We start from the raw sequence: 20354 nt of genomic DNA, 5'->3' as shown, positions 1-20354 counted from the left end.
AGGCCCAGGTGTCGGGCTGGGTGGGCAGCGTGCGGCGCTCCATGCAGGGCGCTCTGGACGTGTTCTCCGGGGCTCTGGGGCAGCGAGGAGCACAGGTGGTGGAGGAGACGGAGGAGGACCAGGCCGCTGGAGGTGGAGGAGGAATGATCAGGGGACAGAGCGCGAGGTTCCAGAGGGCCGTGATGCCCCTGCGGAGCCTGGCGTCCCGGAGCAGGCAGTCTCTACGCAGCCTCTCGTTACGTGGCCGCCAAAGACTGTCCTCACGGAAGCGGACTACAAACGGGGATGCTGTAAGATGATGCTCCATACAACACACAAACTACATGCACAAGCTCAAACATATTTTATTTGGATCTGGATTTGGAGATCATTACAAATCAAGATATTGCTGGAAGTTACTTGATAGAATAAATAACTAGGACTAAAACACAAACAAGTCACTCCTAGATTACACACACACACACACACACACACACACACACACACACACACACACACACACACACACACACACACACACACACACACACACACACACACACACACACACACACACACAAACACACAAACACGCACACGTGTAAACACACATACATGAGTCTTCAACTTCTTTTTTACTACCTTCCACCTTTTTAACCTGACCCACCTGTTGTTCAATGGTTTGTTTGTCCAGCTAATTATAATAACTGTACCTTGTGATGTCTGATGCAGAACTTCCTGATCGACTTCCTCTCTGTACTCTAACTTCACCTTTTGTGTCTCTTGCCACAGTAGACTGCTCACAATGTGTGATGGACACTTGTTAAGTGTACATGTTACATTTAGCAATCGTGTGTGTGTGTGTGTGTGTGTGTGTGTGTGTGTGTGTGCGTGCGTGCGTGCGTGCGTGCGTGCGTGCGTGCGTGCGTGCGTGCGTGCGTGCGTGCGTGCGTGCGTGCGTGCGTGCGTGCGTGCGTGCGTGCGTGTGGCTGATCCTCCCAATTGTGGAATGATTCTGCTAAATACATGGATGCTCGTCTCTTGGCAGTGCCAGGAGCATCGTGTGGTAATTTGCTCAGGGGATTTGGGCGCAGTATGGTAGGGAGGGATTGATGACTACTTTATGACGCCCCAGCTGCAAAGTCAGGCATGTTCAAATCTGTGTTTAAAAAAAAAAACCTCTCACTTGCCAAGCGACAGTAGCAGTATGCTCCCCAAACGAACACTCCCTGATCACACTCCTCCTCAATATACTCCTCCTTTCCCCGTCACAACACTCTTCTTGCTCTTCTTTCCACTCACACCTCTCTTCACTGGCCGTTCCCAAAAGAATACTGACACATTGCATTACATTAGATGTAACAGGCACTTTTACCTAACGTGACCTACAACAGAGGAGATGACCAACAGCACACAGTGCATGGATGCTTTTTGAAGGTTGCGAGAGATATGTGTGAAAAGACCATAGAGGTAGAAAATAACACTAGAGTGGACATGGCAATTCACGACAGCACTGGGAAGTGGCACATGGCGCCTCCCATTGTCTGTAGGTAGTGTAGGCACCTTCAGTCAATTCAAGTCAATGGAGAACACGCCCACCTCTGTTAAAAAATGGACTAAAACTGTGTGAATATGACGTAACCTATTAATCAAAGACTAGATTTGAAATGTCAGGATAAATATCTACTTAAATCATATGAGTCGATAAAATACATCTAAAAATCAAATTATATTAATTCTGCACATATTTAGCAACACACTTCAACTATTGTCCTTGTAGAGTGTGTCGATGGACATTTTCAAATTATTAAGCCATTTTTTGACAGAGGTGAGCCTCCTTGTCCATTCATTTCTATTTATCAGACCTACCTACAGATAATGGCTGCCACAGATTGCCGTCAGAAGGGGGGCGGAGTAACCTCTAGTGTTATTTTCTACCTCTATGGAAAAGACCCATTCCCTTGACTACAAACTAACCCTACCATCACGAGTCCTCTTCCATCCCCCCCCCTTTGCCAGTATCCTGCCCCAGCTGACGCTTCCTCGCAGTCCGTATTTGAAAGTGTTCTCCGGTGCCTTGGGCACTGTCCGAACAGTTTATTTGTTTGAGTTAGTTTTCTTTGAGTTAGTTGCTTACAACTCTTTGGATAACAGCACCTAGGTTAATGATAATCTTCACCTACACCTTGGATACTTGTCTTTACAGTGTGTGATCTAATCTGTGTCGTTGAGGAATTCTCAAAATAGCTCCTCATGGCTTTCATGCACGTAGACACATACCGGTACTTGCATGGTTCCATTCATTCACATTCGTTGGGGACACATGAGGCAATCTGCTAAAGGGGACTGCTCCTCTACCACAGTTTCACATGACAAATTGAATTGCGCTTAACAAGCTTCAGTACTATGGGAAAGTGCGCCACAGTAAAAAAAAAAAAAAAAAAAAAAACGTATCCTGCATGGACCCAAGCAGGGCTGACCCAATCCATTAAGAAGAGCATGCAGCATGGGCGTAATTTCCACGGGGGTTACGGGGGTTTTGACCCCCCCAGACTTCAAATCCTGACATTATAACCCCCCTTATATAATTGTAGGCTACAACCCCCCCTATATAATTACAGTACTTGTCTTGCATGAACAACTTTACCCATTTTATGTAAAATAGTGAAAAATAGTTTCGTTCAGTTATGTTTAATCATGTTGTAATGTAACCCCCCCTGCCCCCTTGGTATTCCCCAAATCTGCGTTAGTTGTGTACAAGGAGGTCTGGTTGTGTACGTACTGTCCAATGGGGGAGGTAGATGGACACTCCCAACTGAGATCACTCCCGGACGTGTAGTCCCAGGTGTTTCTATCACTCCCGGACGTGTAGTCCCACCCGATTATATTTCACGTATTATCATACACTGCCACATACAAGCAATTTAGGGTTAGGGTTAGGTTTAGGGTTAAGGTTAGGGTTAGGGTTAGAAACAAAAAACTAACATCAAAAAGATAACTAGCTCCGTTATATGGCGGTGGGATCGATAGTCTGGCTAGTGGGAGCGAGCCGACCGGGGAGCGTCCTGCGTTGGGAGCGACAATCAGGGAATCTCTCAATGGGTAATCCTCTTCTCCACTATCCCACATTCAAACTGATTAGCGATCAGCTTTATCAAGTATTGAGCAATTGTTTTTTTCTACTTTTAACTTGCAATTGCCACATGATCATGCGTGGATGCGTCTTTGGCATAAGAGACATTATTTCCGAGTGTTTTGAGAACCTATAGTGTACCACTGCCTTTCTGCCTGTCAGTTAGTTATATAGCTATTTTATGCTAGGTTACGACAGACAGCTAGTTCAATAACACTGGACGTGGCTGGCTATTTTGGACTTCGTTGATGGCTAGCACTTGGGATATTTACTCCCTCAAACCAACACATTTTGTGAAACCCTAGCAATCGGACGTCTGTTTGTTTTATTTCACGTCATTTGAGTAGTTTTTGGTTACCCCCTGTCCAGTAGCCTGCGTGATTTCCTATGATAGTATCCACTTCAAATGAGAAGCTTGTTCAATGCAGCTGAACCAAAATGCCTGTAAGTTTTTTGACACCAATAGTAAACACATCCATTTTAAATAAGATGTATTGTGGCATTATATTTTGTTTTCAAAATCGCATTTGTTGACAACAGCCAAGCGATTACAGTTTGTTTCGCCAGTGAAGTAATGAAGAGAGAGACACGAGAGAGGGTTGGGAAGGGGTTCCTTTCTCGCGTGACACTATGCGTGGCTGTGCTTGGAGAGAGACAGAGGAGGTCCTCTCAATATTTTTGTCGCCAGTCGCCACTGTATATTTAGTTATAAAAAAAAAAACAACAGTCAATTGTATAAATAATGGGTATGGGATATTATGTAGCCAGCAGGCTACTTTAATTTCTACCACAGCAACTTTCTTCTGATCATATGATTAACAACATGGCGAACAGCAGACAAGAGATCCTATTTGTGCAGCATCCTGATTAGTGATTGATGGTTGGGATATGTCATTCATATTTGGCACTGCATCAAAGATTTTATCAACCATCTCTGACTGTAGCTTTATTCTGATCATATGAATTAGGCCTACTAAGCAAAGGGTAGGAATGTTTTTAAATTAATTAATTAATTAACTCATCTTTGCTTTATTGCTATATGCCACATTACAAATGGAGATTTTCTGACAGCTTGACTTTAGCCTGATTGGGAAAATGCATTCTCTAAAACTCTGATGTGAGTTTGCTGCCAAGCCATTTGAACATTAACTGAGGTTTTTTTTTATATCATGTTCAAGAACTTGATTGTGCTGGTCACCAAAGAGAGATCCAAGGCCAATGAGGTACAGCTGATGAGAGAGAGACGGGTGTCCAGAGAGAGAGACGAGGAAGCACCGATGAGAGAGAGAGAGAGAAGGAGGTGACAAAGGAGGTGAACCAGTTCAAGAGATAGAGTATGAAGGTGTCAGAGGAGGTGCAGCAGTTGAAGGAGAGAGAGGCAACGGAGGAGATGTAGCAGTTGAGCAACAGAAAGGAGGTGATGGAGGAAGTGCATCAGTTGAAGACAGAGGGAGAGAACGAGGCGAAGGAGAATCGGATGACCAAAAACAGGGAGAGAGAGTACAGAGAGAGACAGCGCAGGAGGCACAAATGACCAGGTAACATACATAACTGTACATGCAAATACTGAAGAAAACTGTTTAGCCATTTAATTCATTTAGATGGAAATCTTGACCCCCCTAATTGTCAGCATAAAGTTACGCCCTTGGCATGCAGTAACCATGTTTTGTCACAACAGTTTAATGTCAGTTTCTCCCGCTCTCTGTCTCTCCATTTGTTCTCCCTATATCTCCATCTCTTTCTCTCTTAAACTGTATCTCTGTATGTCTGCCTTGGAGTAGGCTCGGTATCTCAAGTAGAATGGCAAGCGTGTTAAGCGGGATAAAGCACTGGCTGGAGGCGTGCTCTGTCTATCCCAGAGCTCAGGAAGGATGTGGGGAATGTGATGAGCGTGTCGGGCAGACTGACTGAGAGAGACAGATGGGTGATGTGGTCCACTATCAGAGGGCCTGGCTGTCACAGCCGGTTCTGACAAAGGCCAGTGCACAGACTCTGCACACAGTTCTCTGACAGAGGCAGAAGGGCCTGTAATCAGTATTGATGAGAGCCGTGTGCGTGTGTCCTTACTCAGGTTTCAGACACAGAACCATGTCATTTCCTTCACACATTGCATGGGAGACAGGGTGAGGGAGGGTGTGTGCATACATTTTGGTATGGACATTTTTCAATGGTTCTCTAAACAATTCCCATGTTCTTCCTATAGTTCCATTATGCTTGTTCCGTAATGCTCCAACATACCTTTTCTGTGCTCCTTGTTGTGTATAGAAAAGCCAAGTGGGTATTCCAAGAACATTGATAAGTGATAAACCTGATTTAAGTTAACCTACAGAAAGTGGTAAACCTCTTTAACAAAATGAGAACTCCAGACTCGTCTATTAGATGATTAACCACTATTAGATGGTTAATCACTTCTTCTAGGCTAACTGGTTTAGTGAGTCAAGTTCAGGCAATACTCCACAAGTGTCTGGTCCCCCTTGCAATGCTCTAGCATGGCCTTAGCCAGCCGTAAGCTTCTGCTCGACCATCATTTCCCCGGGCGGCCATTACATCTGGTCCTGATCTTGTTGGACTCCACTTCACAGGATGTATATTCCATCCTGCATAATCAGCAGATGGGGCGGGTGGTTCAGCTGGTTGTAGTTTGGCAAAGGTGTATTACACATGTTATGAACATCAATGACTTGGTAAAATCAGAGTTATGGTAGAGATGGTTAGTGTGTGCTCTCTGTGTAAGTGCGTGTTCTCTGGTGCTGTAGAGAGGCGTGTGCATGTGTGCATGTGTGCGCGTGTGTGCGTGTTGCTAGATAAGAGGCCCCACAGGCTTGGGTTTCCATATGTATGTTTATTCCTGGAATGTTTGAAAAGGGTGGAGATGGCTGGTGGTTGTTTGAGGTGTGTGTGTGTGCGTGCGCCTGTGTGTGATGCTGTGTGTGATGCTGTGTGTGTATGATGTTGTGTGTGTGTGTCGTGCACATATATTTCTTTACACTACTGCGATTTTGAAGAGCCGCCTTTGTGTGGTTTTGATTGCCCAAAACACCACCAGTCAGCCCTTCTGTGTATGCAAGAAAGCTCTCACAGTAGAAAGGATATGGGGCATCGCAGAAGAGGCTTTTGTGGAATCTTGCGCTGTCTGAACTTGTCGAGCCCTCTTTCCTGCCATAGAACCAGCCACCACCCCCCCCCCCCCTAAACCATCCTCCACTTTTATTTTATAGTTTAGTCTCTCTCGAGTGTATACTCTTCCACTCATCCATCCCCTCGCTTTGCCTGGAGTGCCACCTGGAGAAACATACCAAGCACACACAGAGTGGGGCGGAGGTATTTTTAGGAAAACAACGTTTGTACTCCCAGCATATTTTGTCTGTAATGTGCACATTTTTGTCTTGGTGTGTCAATACAACGCAACCATTATTGCCTTCAGTGTGGCTTTTAACGCAGGGCTTTCAGAAAGCAAATGTGCACATTTTTTTTGCGTGCCATTGTTTTGTCAATACATCACAACTCTATTGCTGTAGGTGTGGCTTTTTTTAATGCAGGGCTTTCAGAGCGAGCTGGCCCATGCTCTTGACAGTAATGACTCTGCCTTTATTTTTCCAAGTCTGATTCATGTGCCCTGGCATGGCTACCTTTGCTGCCCTGGCAACCAACCCTGCCACTGCCCCTCGTCTAGCAACACCCTGATTCATAGTTGGGCAATTCTGAGGGCGTCATCATCTGGAAAGCCACCCTGATTGATGGCGGAGCCGCACCTACCGTAACCACTCAGTAAATGTTGCAGTAGTGTTAATTCAACACTAAGACATCCCCGATTGATCTGCAAGGATTCTTCCGCCTTAAATTTCCCGATTCGTACCCTAGCAATGCTGAGAACAAGTGCTAACGATTGCCTTTGACGACGATTGCCCTGAATTTTAAAAGAATTCTGTCCTATTAACAATGCTCATTGGTCATTACACTATTAAATGGCTCTCTAAGGTGCTGTTAACACGTATCCGGATATTTTTAAATGTGTATATTTTGTAGTAAACGCAACATGTGGATAAAAATGAAAACTCAATTGTATTTTTTGCTTCAAGTTTCCTATAGACATGAATGGGAAATGTTGATTTTCTTCCAGTTTCCGGGTCTAGTCCCAACCCCCACAGTTGCCTCACTTTAGCATCAAATGTACAGTGTCCTACTATACTCAAGGCAGTGACTCATATGTAACAGCAAGTTGATCCTGCTCTACAACTGTTGACAGTACCTCAGCAAAATTTGCTGTGCATTGATTTACCGTGTTGCTAGCGGGGATGTGTAGGTGAAGAGAGATGGAGTTTGAGGTGAAGGGGTGGCAGGGGCAAGTCAGAAGAGGTGGGGGGAGGAGGGTGTAAGTGGGAAGAGGAAAAGGGAGAGGTAGGAGATGGGAGGAGATGAGGGGGGGGGGGGGGGGGCATAGTTGGCCAACTATGATGCCATCATCTGACTTGCACCTAGCCTGTGCAGGTGAAGGGCAGAGTTGAGGAGGTGGGAGGGACGATGAAGGGGGGCGGTTCATAGTTGGGCAACTGCTGTACAATGTCATCACCTGACAACCCTGATTCATGACTGAGGCACACCAAACCAGTTGCTTGTTGCTAGCCTGGGTGGAGGAGGTGGGCAGGGAAGTGAAGGGGGTGAGCTAGGAGGGAGGAGGAGGTGAAGGGAAAGGTAGGAGGACGTGAGGGGACAGTTGAGGAGGTGGAGGTGGGAGGAGATGAAAGGGGGAGGGTAGTTGCGCAACTGTGTTGCCATCATCTTGGCAACCCTGATTTATGGTGTAACCACACCAACCCTGTGTCTTTTACTGTAGATACCAGGGAAGAGGAGTCAGGGGGAAGCCAGCAGGGGGGACAAAGGGGACAGTTGTCCCAGGCCCAGGGAGAGAGGGGGCCCAGAATTGAGTCCTCATCTTATCACATTGTGTGTACTGAGTGGGGGGTGAGGGCATTTCAGATGACTCTGTCCTGGGCCCGGTCAAAGCTGTCAGCATCCCTGAGAGGAGGTGATGGCGAGGGAGGTGGAGGTGGAGGTGGTAAAGGGAGAGGTAGGAGGAGGTGGTTGTTGTCTCCAAGAGCTGTCCTTTTGGGGGTTGGCCCTTTATTTTTGTAACAGAACAGGCTGACGGGAAGCAAGTGAGGAGAGAGAGACGGGGAAGGGTCAGCGATTGCCCCGGGCCGGAATCAAACCCGTGTTGCCAGTGTAGCAGTGCAGTGCCCTACCGCTCGAGCGACGGCAGGGCCCTCCTAGAGCTGTCCTAGCCGTAACCGCAATAGCAGCAGCAACAGTGTCGTCGCTCCCCTCCTGCTCTCTCCTCGGTCTGTTTGTTTTTGGTTTAGTCATAAGTGCCTTACATGGCTGTTCTACCAGACAGAGCACGAGAGAGATGGCAAGAACGACAGGGAAACCGAGAGAGAGGGGAAGAGAGAAAGAGGACATGGAATTTGACTGAGCGAGGAAGACGGAGAGAGACGAGAGTGGGCACGGCAAAAAAAAACAGAGAGCAAGATGAAATGACATTGGAGAAGGTGAAGAGAGAGATAGAAAGAGAGAGCGAGATGGCAAGAGAGAAGTAGGAGTGAGAGGAAGAGGGAAAGGGTTAAAAATACAATGTGACAGTGTCATGATATTCAGATGGAGGAAGTTTGGAGGGACTGAGATAGCTAGAGAGAGAGAGAGAGAGAGAGAGAGAGAGAGAGAGAGAGAGAGGCCGGCTAACGTTTGGCCATGGCCCCAGTGTTAATGACGTTGTGTACACAGAGAACTATTATAAGGTCTATTTACTCTCGTTATGGATGCAAACGGCAAACGGCTTGTTTTGAAGCGTCGCTGGTATGGTGTGTGTCAGTGAGGTTGCCTGCCTTGCATGCCCTGAGCCTCACTCACCTGCTGAACAGGAGGGGCTCAGTTCTCTTCTCTCTCTCTCTCTCTCTGTGTGTGTGTGTGTGTGTGTGTGTGTGTGTGTGTGTGTGTGTGTGTGTGTGTGTGTGTGTGTGTGTGTGTGTGTGTGTGTGTGTGTGTGTGTGTGTGTGTGTGTGTGTGTGTGTGTGTGTGTGTGTGTGTGTGTGTGTGTGTGTGTGTGTGTGTGTGTGTGTGTGTGTGTGTGTGTGTGTGAATGACCATGAGAGGCGGGTTAGGCAAATCAGCTCTACTCTATGGCTTGCTTTCATTGCTCAGAGCTCAGGGGAGCTACCGGACGATAAGGCCTGTGTTGCAAATTAAGTGTGTGTGTGTGTAGTATGTGTGTGCGCGCACTGCATGCAATGTGCGGGTGTGTGCGTTTGTCAGAATGACTATACGTATGAACAGATGTGCTTTTGACTGCAGGTGTGTGTGTGTGTGTGTGTGTGTGTGTGTGTGTGTGTGTGTGTGTGTGTGTGTGTGTGTGTGTGTGTGTGTGTGTGTGTGTGTGTGTGTGTGTGTGTGTGTGTGTGTGTGTGTGTGTGTGTGTGTGTGTGTTTGTTTGTCAGTAGTTCCAAGGTTCTGACGCACCGTTCTGACAGGACATTGCTCAGAAGCCTCATCAACAGTGCCTCTGAGCTCTCTCTCTCTCTAATGTTTGGGAGCTTGTGTGTGTGTTGCGTTGCCCAGTAACAGGCCAGAGATGCATGCATTGGCATGAGCTGTGCTGCTGAACAACAGAAGATAACAGGCCACGATAGACCTGTGTGTGAGCTTGTGTTGCCTGTTGCATTGCGTATGCTGTGTCTGTGCGATCCTGTCTGTGTGTGTGTGTGTGGGGGGGGGGGGGTGGCGTGTGTGCATGCATGTATCTGTGTATGCATGTGTATGTGTTTGTGTGTGTGAGCTTGTTGATTGTGTGCGTGCATATGTGTGTGTGTGTCTGTGTGTGAGTGTGTGAGTGTGGTGGTGTTTATTGAGGACGGCTTGCACTCCGTGACCACCTCATTAAAAGACACATGGTTCGCTGGCTGTCTGTTTCTCTCCCTTTCTCTCTCTTTCTCTCCCTTTCTCTCCCTTTCTCTCCCTTTCTCTCTCTCTCTCTCTCTCTCTCTCTCTTTTTCTCTCTCTCTCTCTCTCTCTCTCTCTCTCTCTCTCTCTCTCTCTCTCTCTCTCTCTCTCTCATACTATTTCCTCTTCCATCTTCCATTCTCTCCAGTTATCAAACACACATACACACACAAGCTTTCTTCCAGCCACACATGCATTCCAACTAAGTTCACTGTTTTACACACACACACACACACACACACACACACACACACACACACACACACACACACACACACACACACACACACACACACACACACACACACACACACACACACACACACACAAAATGCACCCAGTGGCTCTCCTTTACTACTCTCTACACACTTGTTCACTAGACTTGGAAACTATATTCGCTTCTCTCATCCTCACAGTCTCTTCCTCGCTTCGAACCCTCAGCCAACATCTTTCATTTTAAGTCCCGTCTAGTCTGACGGCTGAGGTGGGAGTCGTATTGTCTCAGTTATTCTCACAACTCTCTCAGCACATGCCTGTAGCCAGGAAACGTGACTATGTTGCTCTGTGGTGTGTTGTAGCAACTGCTCCAGTCCAGTGAGGAGTGTCACTCACTAGGGTAACTTCCTGGCCCACCCTGGGCTATGTCCACTGGAGCATAGCCAGGCCAGTGCACTGGATGGAGGAATGGTCAAGGAACTCTTTTTCAGCTTCTGTCTGTCTGTCTGTCTGTCTGTCTGTCTGTCTGTCTGTCTGTCTGTGTCCCTCTCTTGCGCCCTCTCTCTCTCTCTCTCTCTCTCTCTCTCTCTCTCTCTCTCTCTCTCTCTCTCTCTCGCTCTCGCTCTCGCTCTCGCTCTCTCTTCATATTTTCAGGTATTGTAATGACCGTGCGTGTGCGTCTGCGTGTGCGTATGCGTGTGCGTGTGCGTGCGTGTGCGTGCGTGTGTGTGTGTGTGTGTGTGCTAGCTGGGGGGGCAGGTTGCCATCACTGATTCCTTTTGTTTGCACAACTGCAACTGTGCACCAGTGAAAATGATACTCCAAATAAGTGTTTCATTTCTCTGTCTCTCCTTGTCTCTTTCAGGAGAAGCTAAAGCATGTTGTGGATGAGACCAGGGGGCAGGACACAGATGCTTTGATACTAGACTCTGACGCCCATGACAACGCTCAGGAAGCAGACAAAAGGTGAGCAAGAAAGCTACCCAGGAGACCGTGGTGGTGGGGGAAGAGGAGTAGGGTGGGGTGTTTGGGCTGTTTGTTTAGATGTACTGTACTGCCTTGCTAGTGGCTGTGAGTGTTGCGTGTGTCGGCGCAGGGACTTGTCTTGTCCCGGGCCCAGGGAGAGAGGGGAGAGAGGGGGCCCAGGATTCGATCTTCATTAGATTATATGTAGAGGGTTTGGGTCCCTTTCGGATGCATTTGTCCCAGGTCCAGCCAAAGAAGGGAGACGGAGACAGAGAGAGAAAGAGAGAGAGTGTGTGTGCTTGTTAGAGAGCTTGTGCTCTGTAGTGTGGGTTCAGAAATCCAGGCTTCTGAAGCTTGACATGACCACAATCTGTGCTCTAAGTGTTCTCAACTGGGGTTTGGAGTTTTACTCATTCTGACCCTATTGTGTCTAGTAAGCCCCCCTCCCTTCTCAGATGGGTCAAATGTCCACCCCCAAGCACAACACCAATATTATAAAGACCTCATTCATCATGTCTCCTACCTCTTCTCCACTGTCACCGTAGTCAAGATACGTCTGTGAGTAGGGCTGCTCTCTTTGCATGGGTGAAGCATGAAGCAATTTTGTTGTGTGCTCTCTCACAATGACTATGGGATTTTCCCAGTAGGTCTCAAGACTTATGTAAAGGTCTCAGTCAAACACTCTGGAGACAGTCTGGACATTAGCCCCGTTTGGGATCAAACTGGACTTGGTTCTGATTACATTAAGTTGTCATTTCTTTCCAGTCATCTTTCTTATTTGTTTTAGTCATGAGGTTCTGTCTGTGGTTGTCTGCCTGCTTAGCTGAATGCTCCCTTTCACTTCCTAAGCGATCCTGTGTCTGTGTGAAAGGTTAGGCAGCTTATACTGCCCCCTGGTGGCAGTATAAGCTGCCTAACCTTTCACACAGACACAGGATTGTGTGGAGTTTCAGGCACTCAGGATGTGATGGTTCATAAAAAACAATGTCATGCTAGTAATTTGTACAATATAATGTTGCACATATTTTTCCACATATGGCGAGATCATAATTCTGTGAAAACACTGAGTACAGAACATCCCCCTCTATCAAGGTCTAGTACAGAGACCAAAATAACACGCCAGCACAACAGTATGTTAAGAGCTTTGTTCAGAAGGTGAATCCATTAGTTTTTTTTACCACATTACTAAAGCTATTGTAGCTCTTTGTCTAGCTCTACAACCTGCCACTTTTGCTTAGTACACTCATGTGTATACTATACGTATTTCCTGTAGAAACATCCTCTCATTTCGTTTGCGGAAATTCTTTTTTCTTTCTTTCTTTCAGCCATTCTCCGGAAATCAGCCAATCCCCAGAGAGCGAAGAACCTCAGGAGGCGCCCACTGCTGAGGCTGAAGATGACACGGTCAACAACGAGCTTCCTGCAGAGCCAGAGCTCCCTCCCTTCCCTGAGGTAACAACTCTGACTCTTTACCACACAATGCTCACACACACACGGATAAGACTCAGCATGTTCATATTCTGGCTTGTGGTTTTTATGAATGACTTCTTCATAGTCGCTAGGGGCATGGAATGCAGTACTTTTTAAACCATCGTTTTAACATACTTGTACCGCAGCATACTTGTATGGGTGTGTTTGTGCCTGTGTTGTGTGATGTCTGAAAAGAGAGGGGATGTGTAACACAAAAGTGCAGGTGCTTAACTAGAAAGAAAGCTAAAAAGGAAAACTCAAGGCCCACACATTTACTAATGGTAATACAATTTGGGAGAATGTGTCAATGTGTGTGAACTAGGGGTGTAAATCACAGCCTTCATGACAATATGATACCGTATCGATTTCTTAAATCAGGGATTCGATTTTTTCCGATACTTAAGAATTCCCCACGATACGATGCGATTCGGTTCGATTCAATTTTTTCCAATTACTTTTCCACTACTATTGTGTTATGGAGCTAGGGCATTGCACAGGGGCCAGCGATTCGATTATTTTCGATTCTTAAGAATGCCCCATGATACGATGCGATTTGACTAAATCGCCGGCCGATACTTCCAATACATCGATACATTTCGATTGTATTTACATCCCTAGTGTGGACCCCTTATTATTCTTATATGTCTATATGTGAAATGTGTCAGCTGTGTGGAAGCAGGTATGAATGTACTGTATGTATGCATGTACAGGGCATGTGTGTAATGTGTTGTTTTTAATAACAAATGTATGAAATATTGCTCCTTTTACCCTATGTCTGCCAATGTCATGTCATGTCAATTGTGTGGAATCAGTTTGGGTGTACTCATGTGCAGTGCATGTGTAAAACCTAAAAAAAGAAAATATAATGATACAATAATATATTGGTCCTTTATAGTTTACGACACCTCTGCTAGACTCCAGTGTTCTGCGCACGAGGGTGGAGCTCGGTAAGAGAAGGAGCACACGGACACGTCCTCCCAAAGCCAGTCGCCAGAGCGCCGCCTTGGCCACGGTGGACGAGGCCTCCTCCCCCGACTGGAGGTTCTGTGACACTGCAGGTTGGTTGCTCGGTCGGTTGCCGGGACAACAGCCACAGGGCTGGGGACACAAACATTAAACTTGAAGCATTAGCCGTGAGTAATGCGGTTAAAGTAGGCAAGAGCAATTAGACTAAGGGGCAAATGAAAAACAATAGCGATGGGTGAAGCCTGTTAAACCAGCAGGGCAAAGGGAAGGAAACCACACACGCATATTATTTTAATAACACTCAGGACTTGAGAGAGTAAGTCCTTTCTAGTGTCCCTTGTATGAAAGTGAAATACAGTAGGCCTACAGGGTTTCAATTGAGGCTGCAATACTTCATATTTTAAACGGAGGTATTAGAAAAGGTTAATAATAATTAACTTCTATTCACGTAGTCATTGATATTGAAAAAAGTCATTAGACAACCTGTCAGCGGGACGGTGTTTCACAATTAGCTTTTGTATTCTGTGACTATGTAGAAGCACAAAAAGTAAGGCCTCACATTCCAATCAATCCTATTGTCAAATGTCAATGTCAACAGTCATATATTATGTGTTCATAGAGAATGACAGTGAATGAAAGAGGAATGGAAACTGTGAATAAGAGAATGTTACATTACCAGGTAGCGATCAAGGAGGACATTTTAGTGCACAAGTAATTCATTATGTCTCTCTGGCTCACAGATGGGAAAGCGCCAGACGTTCAGGAGGAGTCTGACGAATCAGAGGATGAGCAGCCTCGAGAGAAGGAGCCGCGAGAGAAGGAACCGAGCCCTGCCCCCCCTCAGCCATCGCCTCAGCCCTCTCAGCCCTCTCAGACATCCAGGATTGCCTTGCCTGGCCTCACCCTCGACGCCGCCTCTCTAAAGGTAAGAACCGCGGGGGAGGACTCGTCTGTCATTCGCTGCACTCTATACTATGGGGGAAGTAATCTGAGAAAGTGGTTGAACAAGTGCTATATACCTCAAGCAAGGGTATAGAATGCCGACCGATACTTCCAGAGGTAGGGTAATTTATAGTTGTTTATTGTTGTTACTCTGGGGTTACTTGGGTTATTTCATGGCACACACGGTAATGTCACCCATTACAAGTCTTGTGTTGCATAGTTGTAGTGGTACACTGCCATCTAGTGTTGAAAAGTAGAATGTACGCCTTAGGCCTTTGGTATGATTGCAAATGTATTTAATGTGATTCATTGCTGTTCATATTATTGCATGGTTCAACTCAGCCTCATCCCTAATGTTATTGTGGTCTGAAACCAAAACAGTCCAATTTGGTTCAAATTATTGCTACAATCATTACAGGATGGAGTCACCTGGAGGCTTCTGTTTATTGTTGTTTTTTTCATAGCACACTGCAGTTTCACCATTACAAATCTTTTCTGTCACACTACCACTTAGGGTTGAGAAGTGGAACGCAGCCTTCAGGCCAATTGTGTTTACAGCTATTGCTTACTACATTGGTTTGTTTGGCTGGTTGTTATGAGTGCATTGTTCATCTGAATTTAGACATGCCTTCGCACTATTGCAGGGAGAGCTTTGCATGCCTGGTTCAGCCTCAACTCTCCTTTACTGCTGTTTGAAATGATATTAAATAATTTTCCTCATATACATATATATATATATATATATATATATATATATATATATATATATATATATATGTACACACACAAATATATGCAACACAGTGTACATGAAGTGAAATGTAGGAGTGCTCACTTATAACTTTTCTTTAAAAGAGGCCCATTTCTGATCAAAGATTTTATAAGATTTGTTTAGCCATGTACATTATTTTTTCTGTTTCTGTTGCTTGTGTTTCTCCCTCAGGCCCGTCTGTTTGGGAAGAGGCGGAGTGGAGATGTGGGAGCAGCAGCAGCAGCAGCAGCATCACCCCCACCAGGAGGTGGAGGAGGAGGAGGAGGAGGAGATGGAGACAGCCAGAGCGAGACCAGCACCCCCTCTCCCCCCGTCCCACCTGCCCGCACCCGTGGGCCCAGAGTACTGCCCCCTATGGGAGCAAAGGAAGGCGGGTAAGGGATCTCATGTGATGCTGTATTTTGAAAAGCCCACCTGGTAAACTCCCATTGTCATTGTGACACAGAACTCCACAGCACGCAGTGCTCACTGCACAAAGCAAAACTAGATTTATGCCTCACCCTTGCAAGGGGGCAGCCCCAAACGGCACCCCAAGGGAGCAGTGCAGCAGAACGGTCAGGGTACCTCAGTCATGGATGGGGGAGGATGGGGGAGAGCACTGGTTAATGACTCCCCCCACACAAACCTGGCGGGACGGGAATCGAAGCAGCAAACTTTGGGCTTCAAGTCTGATGCCCCACCCTCTTACTGCTTTGTGAAAATATGTTTTCACATTTATTTTATCCACAAACCTACAGCTACTGCACTATAAAGTATCACCAAGCTGAATTCTTGTCAAAATTGTTCCCTCCAGGCTTTCTGAGTGCATACGTCATCATTTTTTTGTTCTATTTTATGTCTCATGGGCTCCATGGGAAGGGTGTGAATTAGGCTCTACATGTCACACTCATACATAGCAAATTTCCGTCAAAGTCAAAAGCAAAATGCAAATCCATGGATTAGTCCCCCTGCATACGTCAGCCCAGACCAGGCTAACATGGCATGATGTTTACGTTTACTCCAGTACTATGGATTTTCAACATGCTTTTGTAATATGTCTGTAATCCAGTTATGAGATTATGTATCTACCGTGTCTGACATGGACGATAACAAGCATGCACAGCAGCAGTGGAGGTTTGCTAGCTGATCTGACAGCAAAACTCATCAGTATTGCTTAAGTTAGTGACATAGCGTGGTATATTTTGGATATTATTCTTGTATTCAAAGAGGACTATGAGTAGGAAGCTAGCAGAAACCTGTCTCAGTGTGGATGCTTATGTTATGGTCGCAGACCGTTATCATGTTGATTATAGTTCTCTGTGTGATCAACACTGAAGTCTGAGGGTACCTCAGGAATTACTCTGAAAGCCCTTTACATGGATTTAGCATGTTTAGCAGATTGCTTTATTAGATTACATTACACTACACTCAACAGGCACTTTTATCCAAAAGTGATTCATAACAGGGGACGCAAATCACACAACAGATATGCAAAGAAGAATACAGTGAACACAACCATGGCAAAGTACAGAATTCAGAGCAAGCAAGAACTTAAACAAGCTTTACAGGATAGTGATGCTATTCCAACTATACAGAAAGGATGGGACAGAAAGAAGTACAACTAAACTCAAGAAGTACAACTAAGCTCATTGGATGGCATGACCTAGATTAATGTGAATATTCACTGACATACACTATCAGTGTTTCCTGAACACACATGATGTCAGTCAAGGTGGTTGGGGGGATAGCCGCCATTGCATGCATGTGACTGTCATGATTGAAAAAGATGATGTATTGTTTCATAAGAACTATGATACAAATGCTCCCAGAAATAATACTATTATATTTTTGCAAAGCAGCTTTAGAAATTACATTTGCAATATGAAATCTTCATCTTTCCAGAGGACCTTGTCAAGGTACTTGGTGTTTGTCAAGTTGGCGGCCTTAACTACAAAGTGTCGGGGTACACCCTAAGAATTGCTTTTCCAGCTCTTGTAGTGAATCATCTAGATGTGCCACAGATGCGTCTAACACATTGACGTATATACAGTAGTAACTTGGACACTTGGCAATTTGGAAATTTTGTAACGGGACAAGGAAGTAGAGTGCCATTTCCCATTGATCTCTACGGGAAACTTGAAACAATGTATCGTAACATTCTTGCAGAGTTTACCCAGTTTCATTCAAATGGTAGTTTCCCTTCCTTTTCAAACAAACTTTAAAAAAATGTATGCCGAGTCTTTACTGTCGAGAGCAATTAAATTCTTTATGACCAATTAGAATAGGTAGTTGGTTTTACTTACATCATCCTTTTAGAATTCTTTTGATCGCCCTATCAGCACTTCAAGTATATCCAAGTATATATTCCAGGATTCCCTGGAAGAAGAGTTTTCATACCTCAATGGGACCTTCATAGTTAAATAAAGGTCAAATAAAAAAATAAATGTCAATGGTCTACCATGTTTCTGTGCTCTCTACAGTCCCTCCCCATCATGGCTGAAGGAGCTGAAGAGCAAGCAGCGGCTGAGCCAGCACGGCCAACCAGACAGCAACGCGTAACCTGGGCAACAGGTGGGACCTTAAGCGCAATTATGCATATCCTGCTGTCTTGGAAAACATTTGCTTTTGTTGTTTCAGTTCCATGTGAAGAGCTCTTTTCCAAAACGCTATATAAACCATTTTTGACTTTTTGCATTTTAATATTGGAATTGACTGTTAAGATGTCCTATCATCTATGTGTGCATTTTTGCCAGTCAAATATTTTGGGAACATACTTTAAAACCTCTAAACAAACGCATTTTGCAATGCATTTCAATGGAATGCCCAATACAAAAATTACAATTTCCCAACATTCTATAAAATGGATATATCTCATTTGGAAAAGAGCTCTTCATGTGTATCTTTTTATTAGGTGTGTGCACAGGACATGTTAAGCTGACACTGTATCAGTCTGTCTGTTGGGAGGACCTGGTTTATTTATTTGCAGTGTTCACAAGATCCGTTGACATTATTTTAAAGAACTGGCTGTACTAGCTGTTCTTTGTAAATATACAGTATGAGGCAAACGCATTGCTCATAGGTGTAATCATAACTAAAGTAATGAAGTGTTTCATTGGTCGGTTACTGCTTTACCAGTAATCACACAATGTTGGTTCATCCGCAGGAAGTGACATCCGAGGCTGAAACCCAGATGACACAGACGTTGCTGCTGCTACCCCTCCAGCCTCCCTCCCTGCAGCCGTGCACATTGCCGTGCCTTCTGGAACTTTCTCATGAAATGTCCGCACATCACAGGACGGAGGTTGGGAGGTTGTTGGCCTTGACCTCCTCTTGCTCGAGCTACCTGTGGATCCCTGGTTTTACGACGTGGTCATAAGGGATTCAGGCTTGAAGACACTTTACCACCCACAATGGACAGACTGACAAGCTGCAAGATTTTTTTTTGCATCTATTAGAAGATGAAAATATGTTTAATTGCGAGGAGACCGTGAGAGACCACTTTGGTCTTCTTCAAGATGCACTTTAGGGAGAAGAGACCACAGGACCAAGTGCCTCCAAACTGAGTGTATTTGTTGTTGTTTTTTATTTTTGTAATCATGGATCAAAAAATGTTTATGCTTTGCCATGACTATGCATTCAGCAGATATATATATATAAATGCAGGTAAACACCACGTCAAACCTCTGTATATTTGCAGATTTCCACTAAAGAATACATATTAATCTCTTGCATTATGACGTTCACTTGCTTTGATTCATTCATTCATGTACATACAACATTCCCCAAACTGTTTCCTAAAGCCAATGCAACCATTGTGAGCACCAGTTATGATTAGAGACAGAAAGCGCTTTTCACCTGATGTCAAAACTCTGACTCCTATAGTCTTTCAGATTTAAATGTACCTGATGAGTTACACTTACTCCTGAATGCCAGGTCAGTGACATGTCACCATGCAAAATGAGGCTGCCAGCATGCCAGCCAGTCTCCCGATGCCATCCACTGCCATTGTCTCTGTGTGCCATCCATTGCCATTCTGTGCCTACCAGTGCCAAAATGTCACCCATGCTGGCACTAGTGCAAGTGGCTGAACGAACGTGACCACCACCACCACCACCCCATGTCACCTCCCTTAATCCACCACCAGAAAGCGCTTGCCATGCCACTGCCACCCTGCCATAAGCACTTTGTGAATGGAGACGTCTGATTGCTGGTCCCTGCCCATACAAAAAAAAAAAGATTACGTGTAATTTACATAAATCCTGTTTCTTGATGACTGAGTGATAATGGGTAATTACATTTTTGTGTTTTTACATGTATCGTTTTACTTTGCCAACTTGCTTCTTTGTCTGCTGCCATGTTTTGTTGTCTTTGTCTTTGTTTGTCTGGTTCCCTCTGCAAAGCTCTATTTTTTCTGTCGATAGGGAGACGTTTTACACATGAATGGGTAATATATGTATTTTGAAAAAGCAATCATGGGAATTCTCTATTAAAATAATTTTGATGGGGATTTACTTTTTGTCCATGTGTGCTTTGTGGTAAATTCATTTATTTCGAAATTAATCGAATACCTGGTCTTCACTTCACTCAATACTATTCTCCATACTTCAATTCACATTTTTGAAATGTGTATAGGCCTACCTTATAGGTCTGTCACAGCCCACACCTTGCAGGCCAAACACAGCCAAATTTCCTCTTCACCTAGCCTGCCATGACATGTTAAACTTTGATCAATTTTGATTTTTGTTATTTCCACACAAAAAAACAGTTGCTCTTAAAGGTGCACTGTGTAAGATGGTGGCCAGAGTAGATATTGCAACTATGCTGCTCATTGAAACTGCTGCCTTTTGACAAATTCGATCTATTCATAAATATTAATAAATAATAAACCAATATTTACTAGTATAACCAAAGGACAGTAAGTTTTGAGGCAAAAAAAAA

At 45.0% G+C, this 20354-nt stretch overlaps 1 protein-coding gene across 2 annotated transcripts in view; it reads left to right on the top strand.

Annotated features, from left to right (window-relative positions):
- tnks1bp1 (tankyrase 1 binding protein 1) overlaps window positions 1–19927 on the top strand; it is a 41163-nt gene extending 21236 nt beyond the window's left edge. For both annotated transcript variants that reach the window (XM_063210837.1, XM_063210836.1), the window contains 7 exons: window positions 11187–11287; window positions 12613–12739; window positions 13653–13815; window positions 14464–14648; window positions 15609–15811; window positions 17897–17987; window positions 18580–19927. In XM_063210837.1, coding sequence (XP_063066907.1) covers window positions 11187–11287; window positions 12613–12739; window positions 13653–13815; window positions 14464–14648; window positions 15609–15811; window positions 17897–17975 — 858 coding nt within the window. In that variant the 3' untranslated portion in view covers window positions 17976–17987; window positions 18580–19927. The remainder of the gene's footprint in view (window positions 1–11186; window positions 11288–12612; window positions 12740–13652; window positions 13816–14463; window positions 14649–15608; window positions 15812–17896; window positions 17988–18579) is intronic.
- The last annotated feature ends 427 nt before the right edge of the window (window positions 19928–20354 follow it).

The sequence above is a fragment of the Engraulis encrasicolus genome, chromosome 11, assembly GCF_034702125.1.
Source record: "Engraulis encrasicolus isolate BLACKSEA-1 chromosome 11, IST_EnEncr_1.0, whole genome shotgun sequence".
Classification (NCBI taxonomy): Eukaryota; Metazoa; Chordata; class Actinopteri; order Clupeiformes; family Engraulidae; genus Engraulis; species Engraulis encrasicolus.
This window is presented reverse-complemented; position numbering and strand designations above follow the sequence as displayed.